General features: G+C 38.2%; 1 protein-coding gene across 13 annotated transcripts in view; it reads left to right on the top strand.

Moving 5' to 3' along the window:
- Nucleotides 1-24,209, top strand: part of PTPRK (protein tyrosine phosphatase receptor type K) — a 416,154-nt gene that overhangs the window by 234,432 nt on the left and 157,513 nt on the right. For all 13 annotated transcript variants that reach the window (XM_086743669.1, XM_086743658.1, XM_086743668.1 and 10 more), the window contains exon 7: nucleotides 6,538-6,831. In XM_086743669.1, the coding sequence (XP_086599795.1) occupies nucleotides 6,538-6,831 (294 nt within the window). The remainder of the gene's footprint in view (nucleotides 1-6,537; nucleotides 6,832-24,209) is intronic.

The following is a 24,209-nucleotide window of genomic DNA, read 5'->3' as shown; positions in this document are numbered from 1 at the left end:
TGCCGTCAGTCAGATTCGTGCTTTCAGTTTGAGATCCCTCAGTCTCCTGCATTAACCTGCTTTCTTAACTGAGTAGAAGAGTTCCTCATCAGGCAAGTACTGCTTTCTGTAATGCTTCTCCCCTCACTTGGCCAAGCCCCCTGTTTGTAAAAGCACAGTGTTAATACAGCTTTTGTTGGCACTGGGGGCAAAAGGTCTTGTCAGGCTGCTGTCAGAATAGAAGACAGACAGGTGTCCTTCCAGGCAGGCACAAGTCCAAAATCAACCTTTTTGTCTTAAATTCTGGATTTTTTTTCTTTTTTTTTTTTTTTTTTTTTTCATCGCAGAGCAGTACTTCCTAACCATTTTGGAGAGATGAATGAAAATATTTCTAGTTCATATTAAAGATATGCCACATGTAGAAGGATTTTTTCCTAAAAATAAAAGGAACCCAATATTTGTGCTGAAAATCTCTATGGTTTGTTTTTATGCTTAAATTTTTCATAGCTGATATTGTGACCACCTTCATGACCATGCAATTTCTTTCAGTTGTACTTTTTAAGAGCCTTACATACTGTTATCATCTGCTATTTTTTCCCCCAGCATGTAATTTATAAGACGACATCTAGCCTTGACTGAAAACACTCAGAGAATGCAGCATTTCCTACAGTATTACCAGTTATTGTTCTTCAGTTATTATTCTTACTGTTAAATTTGTGACTTAATACCTTATTTGAATTTAAGCTTTCAGTCACTGCTTCTTGTTAATTCTTTTTTTTTTTTTTTCCATTGGATTAACCAGCTTTTAACACTGAGAATTTAGTTTCCCTGCAAGTACTCAACTGCTGTAATTCTTTCTGCGAAATCTCATACATTTTCTCCAACTTTTAAACAAACATTCCTGGTTCTTCAGTTTTTCAGTATTTTTTTAAAATGTGTGAATCCCTAAAGCCATATGTAATCTTCCAGTACAGGAAGAGTACTGAAATAGTATTGCTGTTGCATGGCGTTGGCAGCCTGCTTCCCCACGCTATTCTGGCTGCGCGCCGTGAGTCTTCTGACACAGCTTTGCCACATCATCTCCATGTGCAGTCTGGAGCGCAGCACAGAGGCACCAGCACCCTTCTGCACTGGGCCACCTCCTGGCAAGCAGGGATTTTCCACTTGGCCCGTGCCCTGGTTCCTTCAAGGAACCTTGGTTGTCTCAGACTGCACTCCCTAGGGCCCCTGGTCCCAGGGGGCTTCATACAGCAAAGATCAATCTCTAACTATATATAGCTAGTGCATGTCAGGCACTGAACCTGAACTAGAAACCCAGAGTACTTGCAAGAAATGTGCAGACATTCCTTAAATAGCTTTGTAAGAAATTGCCCTAGAAGAGGAAATGAGTTTGAGCTAGGTGGGAACTGAGTCAGCCTTGAGTCATTTGTGGAGGCATCTCTGCTGTACTCCCTGGAACATCCAGTATTAGCTGTATTACTGTGAACTGGTTTTGTTTTTTTCTCTGAATTATGAAAAAAATTTAAAGGAGATTTTTATTTTTTTTATTTATTTTTTTTTTTAATTTACCTGCTTTTTTGACAGTTTCTGAAGTAGATACAACATACAGATTTTAATTTCTGGAGAGATGTGGCAGATGGTTGGCATTCTTTAAAACGTGTATGCTTTGTTATGATATGCTTGTAAAAAAAAAAAAGCTTTTTATAGAATTTAATATTTCAGTTGTAAGGGATCTACAAGGATCATCTAGTCCAACTGCCTGACCAATTCAGGGCTGACCAAGTTAAAGCATGTTATTAAGGATGTTCTCCAAATGCCTCTTAAACACTGACAGACTTGGGGCATTGATCGCCTCTCTAGGAAGCCTGTTCCAGTGTTTGACCACCCTCTCAGTAAAGAAATGCTTCCTACTGTCCAGTCTAAAACTCCCTTGGCACAGTTTGAACCATTCCCAGGCATCCTATCAGTGAATACCAGGCAGAAGAGATCACCACCTCCCTCTCCACGTCCCCTCCTCAGGAAGCTGGGGAGAGCAGCTCTGTGATTAACCTCTGCTGTATGTATTGAGTGAAACTGTTGATAAGATGTCAGCATACCAACTGTATAGCTTTGTGTAAGGTATTTGACCGAGAAGACCAGAACATGCCATGACCAGAGGGAATGCACAGCACCTGTGAGCAGAAAGAATTTGCAGGATATTAATTTTTGGAGGCTCTGGACGAGGCAAGGATGGGAAGGAGAGTGGCAAGAATGAACACGTGTCTTCCATGGTTGGGCTGTGTGGTGACCAGCACTCTCCTCAAACCCTTCTGCTGTGAGCAAGGCAACAGTCTCCTGTGACTGGTCTATGTTATGCTCAGCAAAACATGACTTCATGTGGATAAATAAGATTTTATCAAACGTATCCAGTATCAGCTTTTCCTCCAAAGTGGACCAACTTGTAGGATTCTAGTTTAGTTTGATTTTTTTTTTTTCCCCCCTGCTTTCTACTGAGCATTAACACTATATGATTAACACTAAGATAATAATGAAACTCCCTTCCTTTATTTTAAATTTAGGAGATGTTTAGACTTGTAGGCAATGTAGTAGGGCTTTTGTCACCGAGGCTGGGTAAATAGTATGAAGCAGCATAGTATGCATATGTTACTTGGGAATATAGGAAGTTTAGTTGCTGTACTAATAATATTCGTCACCTTTTCTAATTTTTTTTTCTGTCTATGAATATTTATTTGCATATAATATTTAACATTAAGAATATGACAAAACTGCTTAAATGTAGAAAGACTTATAGCTGGGGTTGATGCTGCATGCTTATTCTAGTCATTGGTGCCTAAATATCACAGTATGTTTAATACATAATGTCATATACATACTGATGTGAGCATAATGTACTGCTAGTAGCTCAGCAGAATGAGAACTTTGTACTGATGAAATGTCAGTCTTAATTTTTTATTACCTTAGCTGTGGGCATTTTATGTCAAAACCAGAACTGGCCAAGTACTGCAAAATGCTATGTATGAAAATACTTTCGTTTCTTTAGTGTCTTGCAGTTGTACAAGTGCTCTCTTCATATAGTCTTTCAGAGATCTTAGTGGCCATGTGTACTGAAAGGGATTTAATCAGATTTAACACCCTTAAGCAGTGGCTGAAAAATACAGTCAGAAAATGAGTCAGTAATTAAACTAGTCACACTGGAAAAAGAATTCTAAAGTTTGTGCTTAGCAAAGGAAGAAATGAAACTCGCCATGCAGGGTCTTCATTCAAACTGTCTAGTGTGTGAGTGTCTTAAATACCTATTGATTGTGGTTCTACTGATGAGTTAATAAACAATCCTTGGATTGAAATATTTTTTTCATAAAACGTTGTTTAGAACCTTCATGGCTATTCACAGAGGGTTCATGGCTGAGAAAAAGAGAACCATGCTCAGTTAAAATTGCTTGCTAGGAATACTGTGTGCCTTAGCCATGTCTGCTCATCATAATTGAGGGAGGTGGGGCTTTTTTAAACAGAAATGAAGGGTACTGTTCCCCGGTTTGGTCGCAGTGACCAGAGCAGCAGGGACATGCAGGGAGGTCACCGTGCTGCCTCACCTGGATGTGGGTGACTGGAAGGCACAAAACGCATTTGCCGTAGTGGCCATCCGCAGCAGATGCCTCGACAGGGCCGGGCTGGATGAAGGCTGCTGCGACAGGTAACTGGTGAGCCTCAGCATCCTGCAACGCTGCCTCTGATCCAAGCTCCGACCTCTAAAGCTGTCACTTGGCTCGACTGAAGCTGAGTTTTTAGATTGTTTATAAACCATACAAAACTTCTGAGAGGGTGATTTTCTTTGGGGTTCTCTCTCATGCATCTCTCTTTTTGTTTGGTGGTTTGGTGGTGGGGTTTGGTTTTTTTTTTTTTTTGTTTTTGTTTTTTTTTTCCTTTTTCCCCCCATACCTCATATAACAGATTTTTTGGTTTTGACAGATTTACTTCTCGGGACACTGCAAAACCATTAGACAGACCCAGATTCTACAGTGAAAAGCCAGCAACGTCACTTCCTTGAAGGATGTGAATTGTGTTTAAAAACCCACTGAAAGAAGAATATTGTGCATGTGTGATGCTTGCTATGGGAATGGCAACCAAAACATGAATAATGGCTTTGTTCTGTCTTTTAGTTATCAATGGCAATTTTTAAGCCCTAAAAGTTTCAGGTTGCTGATACATAAAAGGAACTTATGTGATTTGAATTTACAATTGGGGAATATTTGATGGATCTGGTTATAGAATAACGAATGAGAATAATTAATAGAAAGTTAATTGGGTAACATCAGAAAAGTTTATCTAGTATATTGGGATTGCATGCTTCAGTTGATACTTAGTGTACTTCTGGGATTTCTGGTTGCACCTCACCTCTGGTTCTGATAGTATATTGTATTATGAAGAATATTAATAATGCTGCAGAACAATTACTTGTTCATTTGCTAACTGATTAAAATTCATGCATAAATAATTGGAACTGGGAGAGACTTTATAAATAAGTCTCCTTGTCCTCAAGAGCTTAAAAACAAAATGCATATGCTAATATAAGAATATGCTTTACCTCTCAACATAAAAATTTAATATGCAATGGTATATTAGTCTCATTAATGTGAGGTTTTATTTGTGATAATCATACTCTTAATCAAAGTATATACTTCTAAACATAGCCTTATGTTTTAGAGGTTTGTAAGTCAGAGTTGGTAGTGCATCAACATTTGTTTTCTGCTGTAATATATACTGACCTTAGTATCTGTTAGTTTGACATTTAATGTCTTGGTTCCGCAGCAAATAAACTGCCCTCATTAAGCCTGGCTGCATTTCTGAACTTTGATGCAGGTAAATTAGTTCATATGCACATTTCCTGCCAAAACAGGGTGAAACATGTCACTAATTAATTGAGATACTTTCTAGAGTTTTGTATATCCCAAAGCAGAAACGAGAGCACCTTGGAGGATTCACCTTTTCACTCAGGGAGCAGAAAATGAGCTCCACTCGCCACTGCTGCAGCACATTCACAAATTCCCTGATCTCCAAACTGAATGGCTTGAGATGCAGCTAATTTAGAAAAACATCTGCAAGAAGTGCTTTTGTACCAAAATGTGGGAAACTTGGTTACTTCCGGAGCTAGTAAATGCTCTCTTGGAAGCCAGCTCCGGTATCTGGATGGAAAACTGCTGGACATAGAGAACCAGGGAATCGTTAGCTGGACTTCACCATTCAGGGAGGGTGGGATGTCAGAGGAGATCTAGGAGGCCCTCTGTGAGCCCCTCCATCCCCACTCCCTGCTGTGAGCTCTCTAGTGACACTGGTGGGGTCACTCGCAGGAGGCAGAATCTGTGCAATGCTTCTGTGTCTTGGCTTCTCTTTTGCAGAGGGGTGGGGGGAGCGGTGGTGAGAAGGACCTTCCTCTAGGGAAATCTTATGGTCTGGGGTTAAATGTGATTTTTAATGTACCGCCCATGAGATCCCTCTACCTGCTCAGGGTTGCCACGTTGTTAGGTCTGCATCGCTGCTGTGCGAAACCCCTGTGTGAAACCCCTGTGTGCATTGAATTTAGCATTGTTGCCTAATTAACTGAAACAAATTAGTTGAAATATGAGCCATCTGGAATGAAAATGAACCTTCTGTGTTTATCAGTGGGTTCATTTTATTAGAAAAGTACATGTTGCTTGTGATTTGTTTCTTAAAATAAATCACGGCAAGGCATTGTGCTGCTCCTCTACGTAAACATTTCTCAGGGTAAGGGGGACCTCACTTCCCCGTTTGGTCTGTTGGTCTGTCGTTACCTTTTCACTTTGCAGCTGCATTGAAATACTTAAGCAGGCAGAAGCTGATGAGAACAGAGGAAGACAAAAGGCAACATACGCCTATTGTTTGAGTTTCTAAATCAGTAGCAAGTTATTGAAAAATAAAATAATATGTTGTTGCTGTACATCTTTATTTTGTCGTTCTCCTGGCAGTTTTACTCAGTTTTGAGTGTTCAGAATGTCTCTATTAGGCATCTGTATCTTTTACCCTAACTGCATCTGGTGGGTTTCAAATGAACTGCAGCAATACTCATTTTTAGTAATGTTCTGTGCAGGGCTAGTGTATCAACTATTGCAGCTGTTTCTTTCTTTAGGGAAAGTATGCTGTGTGGCTTCTGTCAGAAAACCAGTTCTGTTTCTGAAAATCTCAAGTTATTGCCATAGTAAATTATATAAATGAGCATGAACTCAGATTATTTATTTTTTTTTCAGAAAAAAAAAAGTTAAGTAGCAGCAATATATAAATCAGATAGGATTTTGTGGTCCCTGGCTGAGATTTTTAAATGGAAAAAATAGCATTGGGCAGATGCCAGTAGTGTGCCACTCGCTTCCATCAGCTGGAATTCTCCTCAGCTCTTCTTTGTTGATATCAGTTTGATTTTGCTTTAGAGTTTTGAAGTCTTTACTGACTAAAATCTGTCAACTTTCTGTGCAAAGAGCCCTCTTCTTAATGGGTTTTCCAACTTTTGTTTTATCGCTGGCTTTTTTTTTTATTTTGTCTCCCTTACAGAGCCGCCTCGGCCGATAGCACCCCCGCAGCTGCTGGGCGTTGGGCCCACGTACTTGCTCATTCAGCTGAATGCCAACTCAATCATTGGGGATGGACCTATTATCCTGAAAGAAGTGGAGTACCGAATGACATCTGGGACCTGGACTGAAACCCATGCCGTCAACGCGCCGACTTACAAGCTCTGGCACTTGGACCCCGACACCGAATATGAGATTCGGGTCCTGCTCACCAGACCGGGCGAAGGTGGGACTGGACAGCCAGGACCACCGCTCATCACCAGGACCAAATGTGCGGGTGAGTGCTGCTTTGAAATACAACCAAACAAAACAATTTATTTAATGATTTAGTTGGTTGTTGGGCTTGTTGGCTCTTAACAGAAGGAACAATGCAGGATCCCCACGTGTCTGGGCCAATATGGATTTGCTGTGTCCCCTGCTTTGACTAGTCGTTGTCTAGGCTGCTGTTTGGTAACCTTGGGAGGTCGGTTAGGAGATGGGATGTTAGAAAGCGAAGAAAACATTTAACTTCTCCTCCTGCGAGGAAAGAGGCATTATGGTTTCTAGAAAGGACAAGCCATCTATTTTTTCACCTACACTTTAAGTAAACTTGCACGTAAAGGTACTTGCATGGAAGAAGAATCTGTTTAAGAAATAAAATTTAAAAAAAAATACAGTATATTTTTGGATAACTTTTCTTTTTCCAAGCACATATGTATGGCTTGCCAGAATCTCTAACAACTCCTAAAATACAATAGCAAATATTAATAGAGTGTTTTATTTTTTCTATTTTTGACCTACCACTACCAAAATCTTGTGCAGCTGAATCTTGCAGTCCGCTTCTGGCTTTTTAGAGTGCCCCTGCGTGGCCAGCACCAGGAAGATTAAGCACTGCCAACTTGTGTTACATGCTCTTTCTTCTAAAGCTACTTAAAGTTATTTTAATCTTGGCTTTCTTAAGAAGAGGGATAATACCTATGTCTCATAGTTGCAGAGGAGAAAAATTATAGATTTGAACATCGGACTTGGAGGCAAATAAGTGGGAATTAAATTGTGGGGTTTTTTTTCCCTAATCTCAGGATATTTAGGGCCTGACAGTGTTTTAAAGTTTGCACATTTAGCAAGGAATGCTGATAACCATCTATTCAAAACTGCATTAAAAAAATAAGAAAGAGCGGTGGTTTTCTGTGTGTCGTGTGTATGTATGCATATATAAAACAAATATAAATGAAATAGTTTTTTCACAAATTGGTGACAGACCTCAGTGGGAATGCTATTTGAGTTTTCATCTAAGCGTGGATGACCAGTCATTTTGTTTACTTGAGGAAGAGGGTCAGGATCTGGATCAGAAGCCAGAACTTCAAGCGGACTAGGTCAGTAGGTATGAATCCCAGAAAACTGGACAGTCTTTTTTGAAACTGGGCATAATACTGTTGGAAGCTGAGGCACATGACTGGAGCAAGACTAACCTGAAGGCATTTTTTTTTTTTTTTTTTTTAATTTAATCTGTCTTTCCTGTGAAGTAAAATGATCTGTGTGTGTATCTCAGTTAAGATGACAGTCGTTAAGATCTAAGTAAGGTTAACGTATTGATTTACTGTACTGAAATGGTTTAGGCATTGTTCTGAAAAAGTAGGAACTTGAAAACAGCTTGTATTTTAAAGAGACTAAGCCAAGATTAACAAATCTCAAATGTTTGGCTTCTTTTTCCCAGCACTTGAAAAAATATAATTTCATTTACACAGTGTGTGACAGACTAAAGCTTTCTAATGGGAAAGGAAAAGAAAGGAAGTCATTATTTATGTGACATATTTTTAGAAGCCAGTTAAGGGAAACAACGTTATTGTGGGTCTAATTTTTTTTTTTTAATTTGTTTTTAACTTAACACTCACGTCTAAGGCTCTAAAATATAGTCTGCCTGGAGGCAAATTTTCAACTCAATTTAATCCACTATGAAATGAACCAGATTAAAAAAAAAATACTTGAGAAGAAAAATCTGAACTTCCATGGAAATATTATTTTACTACTAATAAAATTTCAGCTGTTTACCTTGCAGTAAGACTGGTTCTTCTTATTCCATGAAAGCAAAGGCACATAAATGTTCCAGTTAACCAGTTTCCGTTAGAAGAAAGTGAGTAAGCAAGGGTTTGTGGAGACTGAAAGATTGTGCTCATCATCAGGGATGGGTCAGGGACGGCACCGAATTGAGCGGCAGGTCGCCCTGCTGCCTCCTCACCTGTCTAGAAAATGCAGGCAGACCTTTCTTTTCCGCATTGTTCTCCCAAGGCTTCTGTAAGATAAATGCAAGCCCAAGTCAATATGAATATTTTTTTTTAATATTTTGCTCATGAAAGGCAAACTATAAACATAAAAATTAGTCTCTTCCAAAGAGAAGATTTATAAGAAAAGGTAAAGCTAATAATGGAATAGCTCACCCCGCAGTCTCTGCTCCTGCTGGTATTGTATGAGTGACTGGCAGGTGATTTACTGTGCTATATTAGATGCCATCTCTGCAGCAATATCTTCTTTCTGGAGATTCTTCAATTATTCCTAATTCTTGTTTCTGACAAGATCATTTATTTTTCAGACAGATACTCTCTTTTCTGTCGATGTTCTTTGTCAGTTTTGTCTTTCTGTAAGTTTTTTACGTGTTAGTTCAAATTCTGAAACAAGTTATAATTGATTGTCTGCTCAGTGTCAAGTGGAGGGCGGGAAATAAATGACTTTTCAGCATGAAGTTTGACTGCTCTCTGTGCGGATTAGAAAGCACGCAGTAGCAAACGTTGATCCTGATGAGTTTTTAATGTTTACATTCCGAGCAGTAGCAATAGCAGACTCACTGACACATCAATAAGAACAGGTTAGTATTCTGCTTCTGTTTATTTAATATCTAAGGAAATATTAGCATTGTTTTCAAATGAAGATTGAAAATTATTCTTTCCATAATTCATTCAGTGTTTATAATTTCATGACATTTCCTAATAACATATTATTGATCGGTTGTACTGTGCTTTGCTGGAGATGTATCCTACATCTGAACAATTTCAGCGATGACTGTACTTACCTCAGTATCAGACATGCACTTTTATTATTAGGTATTTAGATAATTTTCCATCTTTCTTGTAGCAAAAACAGTGTCTGGTGACTCGTTTAGTAATTTTTTCTGCTAATGGTAAACAAAATTGTTTTCTAATGAAGAGATAATTCTTCCTCTAGTTAAAAGTCCTGTTTGTCTACCTGGCGTTTCCCAGGTAATCTGTTCTGCGCTGAAGCTGCGTGATGGCATTTTGCTAGAAAACTTGCATGTTGTTTTATCAGTCTGCAGTTAAAGATAGTGCTGAGCAGTCAAATATGTGAAACCACTGAGTGTTTTTAAATGGCTGAAGTAAGACTAAAACACGTGAAGCAAAACAACATTTTCTGGCATTATCCTTCTTAGTAGGCAGGTGTACGCTTTGTATTTCTGTTTCTAAGCACAGTTAAGGTCGATGCGGAGCGCAGCGTTGTGTTCCTGGCTGCATTTGGTTAGGCACAAATAATTTCAATCTGCTGGTGCTGAAGGCTCCTTTCTCCCTATCAATCCTCATGGTGCACCTGGACTTCATTTCAGTATGACTACACCTCTTGCCTGGTGTCATTTCGCAAGTTAGTCACTTCTCAAGCATTTAAAACTGAAACAAAAGGCAGAGGGCAGTACTTTAATCAGTACTTTTTTTTCTGTGGCTTTGGGGTGTGTTGTCCTTCTGAGCGTATCCTCTGAGTTGTGATTGCCTTTCTTTTCGGGGCATGTAGAAAATATGTGGCAATCTAAAATTATCCACTCAGCCTGCTTTATCAATGTAAGTTAGAAATTACTCTGTTCCCTTGACTGCTGCTTCTGAGTAACAGCTCACAGCTCAGTTTTATGATTAACTGGTATTTTAGTGGCAAAGGAGGTCAATAGTTCAGCCTGTCCAGAGCTTAATATATGTGCACAGTGGAATTGCTCACTCCTACTTTACTGAAGTTCAGTGCAAGGATGTGATTTTCAGTAAAACATGAGGAATTGTAGAGCAGTTGGAGAAAACGTCCTGTGTGTTTTCTTTTTTTTTTTTCCAAATTACTTGATTTTAGTGAACTGTTGCCTGTATTACTTGATTTTGATAATAAAATGAGTAAGAGGGAGAGGATTTTTTTTATAGCTTTATCAGAGTTGAGAATGGAACAATGTGTAATCATGTTCTGTTGTTGTAATAATTCTTATTATTTCTCGTTCAAAGTTGTTATCTGTCACAGAGACCTAGCTGTGGATAAGTCAGCGTCAAGACACGATAGCAGAGATGCTGGTTCAGCAGTGCAGCGCTGGTGTGTGATCGCCTGCAGTTGAAGGCTTGGGAGCTGGGCTGCTTTCTGTCTGCCCTTTTCAAGTGCAGAATGTTTGTTTACAATTTGCAGATTTATTATATTTTGAAAATAGTATACACAGGATACTGTTGAATTCACCTCTAGCAAAAGAAAATCCCAAAACATGGGGGGACATTGGAAAACAAAAGCAAGCTTAAGGTTTTTGTTGATTTTCATGGGATTTTAAACAGAAGGACCCCAATGATGTTGTCATTGAGCAAGTGACCTTGCATGGCCATCTGGAGAACTAAAATGTTGTTCTGGTTACATAAAAATTATAATTGATTTTTTTTAAATGAGTGGAGTGGATTTTTATGAAAGTGAGAGGATTTTTAAAATGAGTGGATGGTGCAGTACAAAATCTGCTTGTGGTGATGTGGGATGCTTACAGTGCTACTTTAGTCAGTGTTGTTGCCTTTTACACTTGCAGAGTGGAGGTGGAGGGTTCAAGGTGATGAACTTGATTTATAGGCTTTGCTGTGTGCTGTACGTGAGAATTTAGGATGTTGGTATTGAGGCAGTGGGCTTGTAACATTTGGTACAGTCAGCATCACAGGAGGGTTCTCTAAAATACAGCACCAAATGGATGAACTTGGTCTTCATTTGTGTATCTTGAAGTAGTGCATCTTAAATTCTTTCTTAAATCTTTGAAAGCTAATAAAAGTACAGATAAATGTGTAATTTTCTATTATTTTTTTCAAGTGGACACAGAGAAAATATTTACCTTTACAGCAAAGCAGTTATCTTAATGTATCAGACAGAATCTTTGCCTTTTTTCCTTCAAGGATATACTATTAGTGACTTACAATATAGCTTCAAGGGGAGCTTAAATACATTTTGAGCGCTTAAATTACGTGTTTATATTACTCGTGTTTTTGTTGTTTACAAGTTGAACACTTTCTTAGAATAAACTAAAGATGAACAACTTGAAACTAAATGAATGTGATACTTTTAAAGATTATTTCACATTTGTCATTGCAGAAGGGTCCACGTTACACCAATATTTATAAGTTGCTGTTGTCTTTACAAATGTGTTTGGCACTCATGAGTGTTTCTGGGCTTTTGGCCAAGTACTAATTGTGGAAATATTTAAGATCTCGCTATCAGATACCAAATGCACCAGTCTCTTGTTACATATAGGTTTACTAGTTGTCTATAATATTTAAAAAAAAAAAAAAAGAAAAAAGAAAAAAAAGAAAAGGGTGTTTAAACAATAGAGAAAGTCTGGACTAAGGGACTTCATCATATTCCCTTTAGGATTGAATAGAATACCAGAATTGTTATTGAGAGAGCATGCTGTGTAAGTGCTATCTGATTTAGACCATTAGCTGGCACGTGCCACCATACTCTGCTTATTGTCCTGCTTGCCGCTGTTCAGATACCCATGCCACATATAGAATCCTAATGATGCTTATATCCATAAGAAAGGACTGTAGTGCAGCTGAGCTACCTAGCAGGAGACCAGACAGGCTGCCTAGCCAAGTTCTTGTCAGAGTGTATAAATTAAGCGTGGTATCCTCTTTTTCAAAGGAGTGCAATGCTGATGACTCAGTTGAATTGGCAGTAAACTGCAAGTTCAGATACTGACCTCCAGTGAATTAGTTTTCAACTTATTTTGTTTGCTATATTCAGCCTTGCTTAGTGTAATTTTTTATTTTTTTTTATATTTGCAGCTGCAGGCTCCCTCTGCACTAATGGGAAACTTTCTTCCTGTGACATTGCGAGTGCCATGTTATCCAATGAGATGTGGGTTTCCTGAATTCTCCCGTGCTTCGTTTTTAGGATGAGCTTTTTTCCTGACTAGTTCTTTATTGTATAGGGTCATATTCAGCAGTAAATCACACTGTGGCTATTTAATCACACCGGTGCTTTTCACTTGGGGTTAGGGAGCAGATCGAGGTAGGTGGGTTCCTCTGGCATGGCCAACTGCTTTTCAAAGCCTCTGTTGTGTGCAGTGACCTCTTCCTTTGCCTTCTTTCTGAAGTCTCTACCTGTGGGCAGGTTGGGACGAGTTACCTACAGCAAGACATGGTTATGGTCATTGCCACCTAGCCTGCTGGCCCGTCAAGGGCTTTGGTGCAAAGTACGCACCAAGTTGAGGGAAGGCCTTCAGTTGAAGTTAGTGGCTCTCCTTCTGGCAGTAGGTCAGGATACCACTTCAGCTGTGTGACAGAGGCGGGGGAGGAAAAGGAGCAGCTACCAACCCCATCCAGAGCTCCCCTGTCTTGCAGGTGATTTCTTCATCTCCTGTCTCATCTCAGGTTGTTCGGCAGCTTTTCCGAGAGCAGAGCATGCCGCAGCACCGAGACCATCATGATTTATCCAAAGTGCGTGTAACTAGTCAATAGATCACACTTCCACGAGGAGCACTGTCTGTGGCAAGAAAATGTATTGCAGTACATTAATCCACGGCGCCCATTCCAGCTGTAAAAGAGTGGACGTGGGCGATAATTCATACTGCAGCACTCAAAAATACTCTGGGTGCACCCGGGTCAGATAACTCAGAGCCTGATTATAGCTTCTCCAGAGTCTGGGGGCTGGTATTCACAGATTTTTGATCCGTGTTTGCTTCCAAAGAACAGGACTACAGGTTGAGATAATCTTACCCTTTCAGAAGACTGGAGCTCTTTTTTTTTTCATTTTACTTGAAATAAATCATTTTTAGTATGATTCATTAGTGTGCTTGATAATTTAATTTAGTTTGCTTTCATAATTAAGGTCTCTCAACTGTTTAGGAGTGCAGTATTATTTTTATAGTGTTTGAGAATTGTTAAGTACCGAAATAAAACAAACTTTCATAGGACTGGCTTTTATTGTACTTTCATTTATCACTCTATTAAAAATTAAGCAGGAAAAAAAATTAGTAAGGTTTTGAAAGTTGCTCTGGTCGTTGCAGCACTTAAATGCACAGTTTTGGGAGCACACTGATTCTTTACTGTTTTTTTTTTTTCAGTAGCAGCAGAGTATTGTGGAGTAGATCGGGAGGGCTGGGAGTAGCAGTAGTGTTGATATGGAAGGCTGGAAGAATGAGCCATGTGCTGATCGAGGGATGTCGATGACATTTCCTAAATGCATTCATTGTTCTTTCTCTCTCTCCCATATGTCTTTCTCCTCTGAAGGCATTACAATCAAATATAATGTCAGTCATGCTAGTGTGAGATCTGGATAAAGTTCACGTTAACGTCCTCCAAAGGCTAGGACAGGCTTCCCAAAAGCCCCAATTCTTATCAATACTGGTTCTTTGGGCATTATTCTGCTATATGAATCTGTGTTTTTAATTTAATTCTTGTTTTGTGTTTATATCTTTTTCAACTTTGTTTTGTTTTAAAAGTAGGCAGCATCATTCTTTCCTCCTAATTTGAACCTAGATTGTGTGAGGCAGTACTGAGTGAATTTTACTCTCCTCATTTTATTTCTCAGTAAATCCTCCTGCTGATGCTGAGACGGGAAATGGACCAGGTAATGCTTTTGTATGGTATGATAAGGAAATAGTTTCCATTCTAACAGTAAGCTGAGGAGCATGTTAAGCAGTAGCTGATGTCAAGTTACACCTCAGGTGATCAGTAAGTCCAGAGTCCTCAAATGGCTTGTCAAGACTCTTAGTATGACCTGGTTTTGTTTACTGTTTTTTAAAAAAGTTAAAATACAAATAAAACTCTGGAGCAGTCCTGGAAAGTTCTAGATGACCTGAAAACAAACATTAAAAATACTGACATGAAGGATCAGGTTCACCCATATAATTAAAAGGTTGTCATCTTGACTTTAATTCCAATCAGAATAATGGAACAGCCAATACAAGAGTTGATTAATGAAGGATTAAGAAAGTAATATAATTAGAGACAGTCAACAGGTTTATGGAATACTGATCTTGTCAGAATAACTTCATTTTTTAAAATTAGATTACAGATTTGGTTAATAAAGGCGATATTGTTCTTCTCTAATGCATTTAATTTGATATAAAACATTTTGATTAAGAAACCAGAATAAAATCAACTCAAATGGAGAAGAACTGGCTGATATATCTAAACCTGTTTGCATAGCTTAACTGAATAAACATTTTTATTTGAGTCCTATCAGGAACAATTCCATGTAATTTATAAAGAAATATGTAACTACGATAAAATTTACAAATTGCAGAAGATTTTGAAAGTGGTAGGAAAAAACCCACTCCAAAAAAGAATTTGGTTACTAATCTACAGTAGTTTGAATTGAGTGCTGCTAATCTGTTTCAGCTAGGCCAACTGCAGTATAATAAAACTGGAGCAATCCCTAAGTGCGGAGTGGGAAAAAGAGGGGTGGTGTCTGGGGCTCAGACACCAGGCATGGGCTGACGGGATGTAGGGATCACTGGCCATTAGGACTGTCATTTGGCTGTATAAACCAGAGTGAAATTTCTCACCCTTTCCTGAATATTGGAGAATGTTTTAAAGCTTTTGAAGGTGAATATTTGAAATTGCTTGCCAAATTACTTTCCTTCTGACCCAAGCCCTTTTATCTCCTCAATCCCTTCCCAAATCTGCGTAGCATCATGTTCTGTAGAATTAAAGATAATGTGTTGTATAAGAGGTTCCTATCAGGAGGATTAGGAAACCAGAATAAAAGAATTCTGGCAGAAACTTAAGATCTGGAAACAAAATTTTGTGGTTAAGGTGGTGTGATGTGGCCAGTATTAATAGTGTTTATAGAGATGCAGATGTGATTTAAGGCGATGATTTCTCGTGTGATTGAAATTTATTACCCTTGTTTCACATGTCTAATCCCACTGTGTAAACAACATACCATTTCATTTGTGTACCAGTATTTTTCATTTCATGTTACTGCTTAAAACTATTTCATTTTATGCATTTTGTTTTCCAGGTCATTATTAATTGCTGAAAGCTATTTCATTACTCTTGGAAATGGCAACATGTTTAATTATCATTCAGATAATCAAACATTTCAGATACTAACAGTACCATAAGCATGCATTTTGCAATTTATTATCTTTATTTTAGAGAATTATGCTCAATGTGAGAGACTGGTAAAAGTATATTTGACAATGTACCTTCTTTTGTCTGTAAAATGAACTCTTATCGAGTAGACTGAAATGTCAGAACACAAGCACCCACTGGGAATACAACTTGCTGTATTCACAGTTTACAACTTGTAGCAACTTAGATGAGTACAAATAAGTGAACTAGTTCAACTGCACAGTATTTCCTTAAAGTAGCGACCTCTGAACATAGCGCAGAACTGCGATTCAAGAAACCTACTTTCTGTTTGTGACTCTTTTGTCACCTTTGACAAATAAATTCACTTGGCATCTCAATGCTGTTTGGAAAGCCGGGTTAATACACGTGTTTCCTCAGCAATTTCTCTTATGTTCATTTACTTAGTGATATTTTTTTTTCTTCAGCGCAAACACTTCTCTTATTTTATTGTGCTGATTGCAGTGAGATCTTGGTTTTATCTGTCTGAATGCTTTCCATGGATAAATAGTTTGTAATTAGGATTTGGTACAATGAATATCACATGTTAGAGAAGAAATTTTTATTCATTCTGTGACAAATGTTGTTATATAATTTTTGTGGTTCTGTGGACGTACCCCCCTTGAAAATAAACAAGTACAACTGCTCTGCATTCAGCTCTTAGTGTGAACAACATTTCTTTGTGTCTGTCCATGGAGAGTCTACTCTTGCTCTTCACTTGATGCAGTAAGGTGGGAAGAATGCAGCAATCATACTGTATAGAAATCAGTGGAGATCAATTTATTCCTGAACTTAATTTTTTCTTGGACTGACTTAGCACTTGTCTCTTATCCTCTGATTGCCCATAATTAAGTATCATGCTAGTTGAGCATGTTCATTTTTTTTTGTACGTGTGCCACTTCACCTCTGAGACTTCTTAGGTTGCCATTACCAAGTTTTCTTTTTCTATTGCTGAGCTTTTTGGGTTTTTTGAATGCAACCATACCTCCCTTCCAACACCAGCTATTGCTTCCCTTCAGCTGTGAAACAGTTTAAAAGTTAGAAGCAAAAATACAGATGCTTCTGTCTGATCTATGGATGAGGGAATGAATAATGTTGTAGAAATTATTCACATCAGGTAATGTGCTTGTAGAAGGTTCACAGATCATACAGTGATGAATATAGTATAACAAAGTAGACAGAAAAGAAACAAGTAAAAAATTTCGTAGGCAGACTTACCTTGTCTAGCGGTAATTGGAAAAGGTGGTGAATGCATATTTGAAAGACAACTTAAGATGGTAGATGTTTTTCATTGTCACTTTGCTGATGGGCATATTCAGAGCATATACCCACATTTTATACAATGAGAAGAATATATACAACAGTAATATTGTATAGAAATCAATAAACATATATAACCTTGATCTTTATGTCTTACTGTGAATTATTTAGTCCTGAATTTACTAGTTGCCATGTGCTTTAAATAAAGGCAGTTCACAAACAGGTTTTTTTCCCTGTGTTAATTCGATCCGATTCCCACAGTGGAAGCAAAAGTCCTACCACTCTTCAGTATTGCCTTCACAAATCAACTTACTGTCTCTGTGTTTAAGAAAGGATTTGCAAGTTGAAGGTGGAATTCTGAGTCTGTATGATGATTTCTGCAATGACTCTAGGTGATTTAAAGATCTCTTGTATATAGATATGCTGTGGATTCAAAGGGCTGAGGCTTCAGCTGGCTGCTGCAACCCACGGGGAGCAGGTTCTGTGGAAGCTCTGCTCTCCGTTCAGCACACTCTGAAAATCTGCCTTCTGGACAGACTTAAATTAGGAAATGTCAAATACTTCCATTATACACTTCATTCTCTTAAAGCTAATCTCTTAGACACTTTACATATTCTCTCAGTGGGCACACATGTGGCCGTGTGTGTTTCTTCCAGCCTGTGAAGAGCAGCCGTCCTGCACCGCTAGTTCCATGTAAGGCTCGCTGGTGTGATGGGCGTCATTCCTTCTGCCAGTCTAGACAGCAACTCAGGCCGGGAAACAAATTTGCAGTAATTGTAATAGAACAACAACTACCGAAAACTTGTAGCCTTTACAATATGTTTTTTTCAACCTTGGATTGCAAAAATCTGAGTTTAAATATCCTACTAATTACTCTTACCATCCTTTTTGTGTTTCATCCTATGCCTTACTCTGGCTGGTGTGGGCCTGTAGTGGGGGTTGAGTACCGCATAGCACTGACTCCTTATGAAGAAGCTCTTTTGTCTCTGGTGCTGAAGGTCTGTTTTTTGGAGTGGGGTTTGCTGAGTTGTTTTCTGCACAAAATAATTGCTGGTGAGAGAAAATGGGGTAGCAAAGCCGTGCAACTTCTGTAATAGATGTTCCTCTTAGTGGATGTGATGGCATTTAAAAGAATGCGGAAGTCATTGTATTTTGTTGTTTGAAATTTTAATACTTGACTCCATCTCTTTTGAATTCAGCCATGTCAGGAGTAGTCTCCTTTATGAGAAACAAGAACATAAAGGAGGGCATGAGCCTGGGCTGCTGCAGAGCGGGCAGTGCTGGGAAGCAGAGCTCTAATGTAGTGGCCAGCCTGTAGTGTTTTGATTTCTGCAAGTGAAGTGTAACATTTCATCCTTGGTAAAGTGAGTGTCTAGCTATTTAGCAAGGGACAAAGCATAATGTCATCATTGGAGAGATGTATTGTCAACTTGGACAGGTGATATTTAAGGAGCCTGAAGAGAGAAATGACCTGGCAGTGTAACAAGACATATCACAAGTGACTGTCTCAGAAAGAATGAGAACAAGACAGACAATTTCCATTACTCCTCAGTGTTAAGGTGCTAGCATTATCCCCTAAACAACCACATGCTCCAAGCAATAATCATGCGCTGTCGTCTTCTGTACTAATATGAAAGTGGAATTCAATCTCTTTGACACATATTGCTTCAGCTTCTGACTTGTCAAGTTGTTTCTCTGCTGATGCTCAGCTAATATATAGTGAATGGGCTTTGTGTACGGGCTGAAATGGGGAAATAGTTATCCAGTTTCCTTTGAAGCTGGCTGCAGAGGTGCCTAGAATATGCTAGAAGAGAGAGGCTTTCTGGTAGTCTGTAAGTTATTGTCGGTTAGGAAAACTGGCTCCTCTCTTGGAGTCCGTTCTCCAGTCTGAACCGAGTAGCCTGTTAGCTGTGTACTAATTGCCATCATAGCTTGGAGAGAAGCAGTCATTATTTTTCCACTGTCTTCTCAGCAGCGTGTGTGTGCGCACTGGGTTTTATAACAGCATTTCATGCTTTTTTTTATAACTTCTCAGTGGGAACCTATTTTTGCAGTAGCTGATAGACAGGCTCTACATCTTCTGCGTCAGTCAGATCCTGCCTATCAGTAATGATATTCACTGTCATCATGATACTGTGCAGGCTGACGAAATAAATTTTATGGTAAACTTGCTTTAATTCTGAAGTAATAAATACTACTGTTGCAACTGTTACATTTCTGTATATGTAAGGATAAATTAAATTATCATCTCTAAAAATGAGGAATTGCTCTTCTGTGTGCTATTAAAAAAAAACAAAACAAAACAAAAGAAAAAAACCCCTCCAGTAATATTCAGTGCCATCCTGGAACTTGCTGCTTTTTCTTAACCTGTAGTGCGGTGGAACAACCCACCATTCCTGTATTTGAAGGATTTCAAAATTCAAATACTTGATCTGAATCAGATATAAGAAAAATTGAAAAAAAAAATCTTTTGTGTAACTAGATTAATTTCTCTCATAAGCTAATATATATTTAGTGTGCCTGTGTTTTTGTTCTTTTCGTTTTAAAGCAGCAATGTAAGCTTTTCTTAGCTGCAATTACAAGATCAATTTGTTAACTGGCTTTTATTTTACATTTACGGAGCAAATTGAGGATGTTTTTCTGTAATGTGACTGCATCAGTACAGAAAACTGATAGACAAACTACCCTCGTGTGCTGAATCAAATGGTAGGTTGTGAAGCTGATATTACCACAAACATCAGTAGCTTACAGGGCAGGCAAACCTTTCGGGATGTTCTCTGATGAATACCTGGTGGACTATGTGCTTCTGTGTACAAAATGTGTGTGAGGGTAAAACACTGATGCTGCTGCACTCACTTTTTCCTACAGCTGTCAGTAATGTGTATTCTCTGATATGCCTTTTGCAATCTAGTTTGATTATTTAAAAGCTATATACAAGGAATGCAGGAAAAATACCTACACAGTTGTATTTATTGCTTTTTTTTTTTCCAGCTTGTGCTGCCTATATTAGTTGGCACTGTATTTTTATGTATAGATTTTTCCATGTTGCCTTAAGGAAAACCATGTGTTTTAACATAATATCATAAAGCATATGCATTAGAAAATTGAATTAAGCTTGTTACTGATAACTCAAAGGTGACATTTCTTAACTTTTGAATATTTGATTTTGCTTTCTTACTGTCATATAGCTTTTGTGCATATAAGTTGCTGTAAACAACAACAGACAAGAAAATCCTTCAAATTCTTTCACTTGTAAGTTTTTACTGGCACTTGGAGAAAAAGAAAATTAATAAAAAATGCATTTTGACATTTAAAAGAGAATTACTTGCCTTAAAATGCATGAAACATGCAAAAACTTAAACTGCTTGAGTTTGCACATTTTAGAGCACTACTCTGTGACTGACGTTTATTAGGAAGTTAAAGCATGTGTAGCAGATTTCTGTGTAGCAAGCTTCACCTTTGTTTTGTAAACTAAATTGCATTAGGAGAAGGTAGCCTTCCAAGTCTGAGAAGGCTACAGAAATATTTTGTCATCAATATGCCTTTCCCCTTCCTATTTAGATCTTGGATGTGAAGCCAGACACAACGAAGTCTGTTTCCCTGTGACTTTTTGTCTTTTGGACTTGCACAGTCAGTGCCCACCTCACTGATACCTGCGGTTTTTGTTGCTCTTTTTGTGGTGTTCTTGGAGAATCTTTAAATCAATTTCTTTATAGCAATCCGTAACCTCAGGATTTGTGTTAGAGGTACTGCTCTGTATGTGTGAAGAGTTAACAGACTGCTGCTGCCCCTCAGGCCTTTTGCTTTGTCTGAAGGATCCTTCTGCTCTCTCCACAGCTACACAGTGACAGAGCAAATCTCAGAAGTGGTGAGGTCTTTTGCTTACCAAAGCCCTTCCCCCCCATCCTCTACTGTGTCAGCATCAACTGAAGTCCTTATCCAGGAGGACAGCATTTCATGTTTAAAAGTAAATATGGAGAGAGAGCGAGAGAGATCTTGAAATTCTCACTGCTATCTTAGGAATGAACTAGTTGATAGACTTTATCATCATGTAGCTACTGAAGCTCCCCTCTCCCAGCTGCTTCTAGGCCATGTAATTCACCTCCTGTTGTCTCAGAAGGTGGTGGACTCTGGTTTTTTTTCCTTCATGAGACCACTAATGTGAGGAGGCAGTTGCTGGCATCCCAGGCCCTTCAAAGGCATATGGGCAGGGTAGAGACGTGTATGGGCTGAAGGGACGAGAGGAGATGCAGGTAGTGAGACCTAGATTTAGCAGCTAAGATCTACTGTATTGAAAAGCTGAAGAAGAAATCAAGGCACTACAGGACATGAGAACCAACCTGTCCCTTTCAAATCCTTGTTGCTCTTGTAGAAAAGGGGCAGCTCATCCTTGAAGCTGGGGTCAGGAAACAGCATGTGTCAGTGAAGGGTAGTATGTCTTCTCATCTGCCTTTTCTATGGAAATTGTCCAAGGCATGTCCAGCATAAACAGTTCCTGAAGGAGTCACGGTGAAATACATGTTTGAAAATCAGTCGTTCTTGCTTCACTACTTTAAAAAAAAAAAAATAATAATAATAATAAACCAAGCCAGTATTCTCTGCAACATTCAAGGACAGGAAAAGACCTAGCTTTGTTTGGACTTCAGTGTTGAATTGAAATCTTGCAGTCTCTGCTTCCAGGAATTCCTTGCGAATGACCGTCATCATTCATAGGTGTTGCTGGTGATATTTTCTGCAAAAAGATATGAAAGAAATAGAGAAACCTTTGTTTTGAGATTTAAAACCGTGTATATGCACACAAAGACATAGATGTGTTGAAATATATCTCAATTTCAAGAAAAATATTCTGATAGCTTTGTAAAAAAAAAATTGGTTTCATCTTACTGGAACATTTTTCTGTGCATTGTTATAATACCTTTAATAACAGTCAGATGGTTGAAACTATTTTCTCTCCCCAGTGTATTACAATAGGTAGGAAGGAAAAAAAAATCCATACCTGCAGTATTTTATGAATTTGAAAAAATAGACAAAACTGTATGTTCCTGCCAGGTATCATTTGCAAAGAAGCAGCCACTTATTTTCAGCGCATTTTTCCAAATTGTCATCTCTGTGTCGTAGTCATGTGTTGGTCTCAGTCACTGATGGGAGCAAGGTACATAAATTACCCCAGCTGCGTGGCTGCCTGTACCAACCGGAATTCACCTTACTATTTAGAAACCCTCACGTTGTAAGGGTTAATCTTAACAATTCGTGTCAGACAGTTACATTAGGAGTAAATATAAAAATAAACAAGAGTTGTCATATAGATTAAAAATAAATGTAATTTGGAAGTTAGAAAAAATGATCTAACCATCCAAGAGATTTGGTTTTGCAATTAAAGATGGGGAAGGAGAGATCTTTTTAAAGTTTATGGAAAAGGTTTTGGAGATAATCTAAGACAGTTGCTAGAGATGGAAAATTATCCTTGTGACATGAGTGTTTGGATGTCCCAGTTGCTGGAAGGAAATCAGTGTTGCAGTAATCCTGTGTGTCAAGATTGCTGCTGATCTCTGCTGGCCCTTTGTCCTCCCCTTCTCCATCCCCCTTTTGGTGTATAATTTGCCTTTTAGGTGCTTTTAATCTTTCCCAGAAGTATTGGTCACTGATTTTGCGTTCCCATCTGGTATCATCAGGACTGAACCAGTCTTTGGATCTGTGATCAGAACATCAAACTTTGTTAAGGGTAGACTCATCATTCCATCGGTGGTGTATCTGGTAGGTCATGAACGCTTACTGAAAGGCTAGCAGAGCTTTTAACGTTGCTATTGCAAGTAATTTCAGTTTTCCAAGTACAGGTTTAATGATGTTTCCCTTGCGAGTGTTGTTTAGTGATCTTCTCGAAACCGAGCTCCCACTGAGGCATGGCCAGTGAAACCTGACCTTGAATGATAATGCAAGCCGTGCTGAAAATTAATTGCTGGTAGCATTCTCTCTGCTGTTTGATTTTTAATGAATAAAGAGTTGCTGCAAGTTTTAAAGTTTTTATAGACAGGATGGAAATTTACTCTTTTTGAATTTTTTTATTTCAAAATGATGGCTCAGTAGCTCTTGGTGCAGATTATTGAAGACATCTTTTAAGAACTATTTTTGTTTTTAAAGTTTCATTATAAAATAAAAAGGAAATACAATGGTTTAATGGCATTTAGAAGCTTACTTCATCAGTGTAGTATTATACTTGCAAAGCACATAAGCACAATACCATTCTTGCATTACTTTGAATTTAATTTAACAGTATTTTTATAAAAAATTGTGCAAGTCTAATTTATGTTGACAAAGGCAATACGAAAGTATTTTGTAATAAGCAAGGCACTAATACAGCTCACAAAAAATCGATTTCATATTACATTTTTGTATAATTAAGTAAAGTGCTAACTCCAAGCTATTTCTTATGACAGCCCATAAGGTTGTATTTTTTTTTGCATTCTTGCCGTTAGTGTTTAAGTTGAAAAGCACATTTAATTTAAAAATGTTTGCTACACAGTATGCTAATATAATTGGCACTGAAGTAATTTAGCTTTATATATTTTGTTATTAAGTAGAAGGAATTCTGTATAGTCTTTGTTTCCTTGTTGCTGTAATTTTAATTGCAATATTGGGAATATCCCACATTTGAAACATTACTCAACTTTATCTTTTCCAAAGTGAAGGGATGTAAGATAAAAACATCTGCACTTCATTTCACCCTATATTCCTCTCAAGCATTTATATTACTACACAGCCTTTTCCTCTTACTCAACATTGCTTGCTTTCATAGACTTTCCTTTTTCTTTTAAGAGTAGATTTATTAGCTTCATAAATTTACCTTCAAGTTTTAGAAGTGAGTTATGGAAGTATAGCTTTGGGAAGGTCTTATCTCAGACTCCCACTTCTTTGTCGCTTTTTTTCTGGGGATGAGGTTAAGGGGTTTTGTGATGGGTTGGTTGGTGGGTTTTTTGGGGGAGTTTGTTTTTTTTGTTGTTGTTGTTTTGAAAATATAAAACAAGACATGGGATGCAAGGCTATTGTACTTAATTTTCTTCCTTTCAGC

This window comes from Chlamydotis macqueenii, chromosome 3, assembly GCF_036417535.1.
Source record: "Chlamydotis macqueenii isolate bChlMac1 chromosome 3, bChlMac1.mat, whole genome shotgun sequence".
Lineage (NCBI taxonomy): Eukaryota > Metazoa > Chordata > Aves > Otidiformes > Otididae > Chlamydotis > Chlamydotis macqueenii.
The sequence above is the reverse complement of the archived record's forward strand: the minus strand, read 5'-3'. Positions and strand labels throughout refer to the sequence as shown.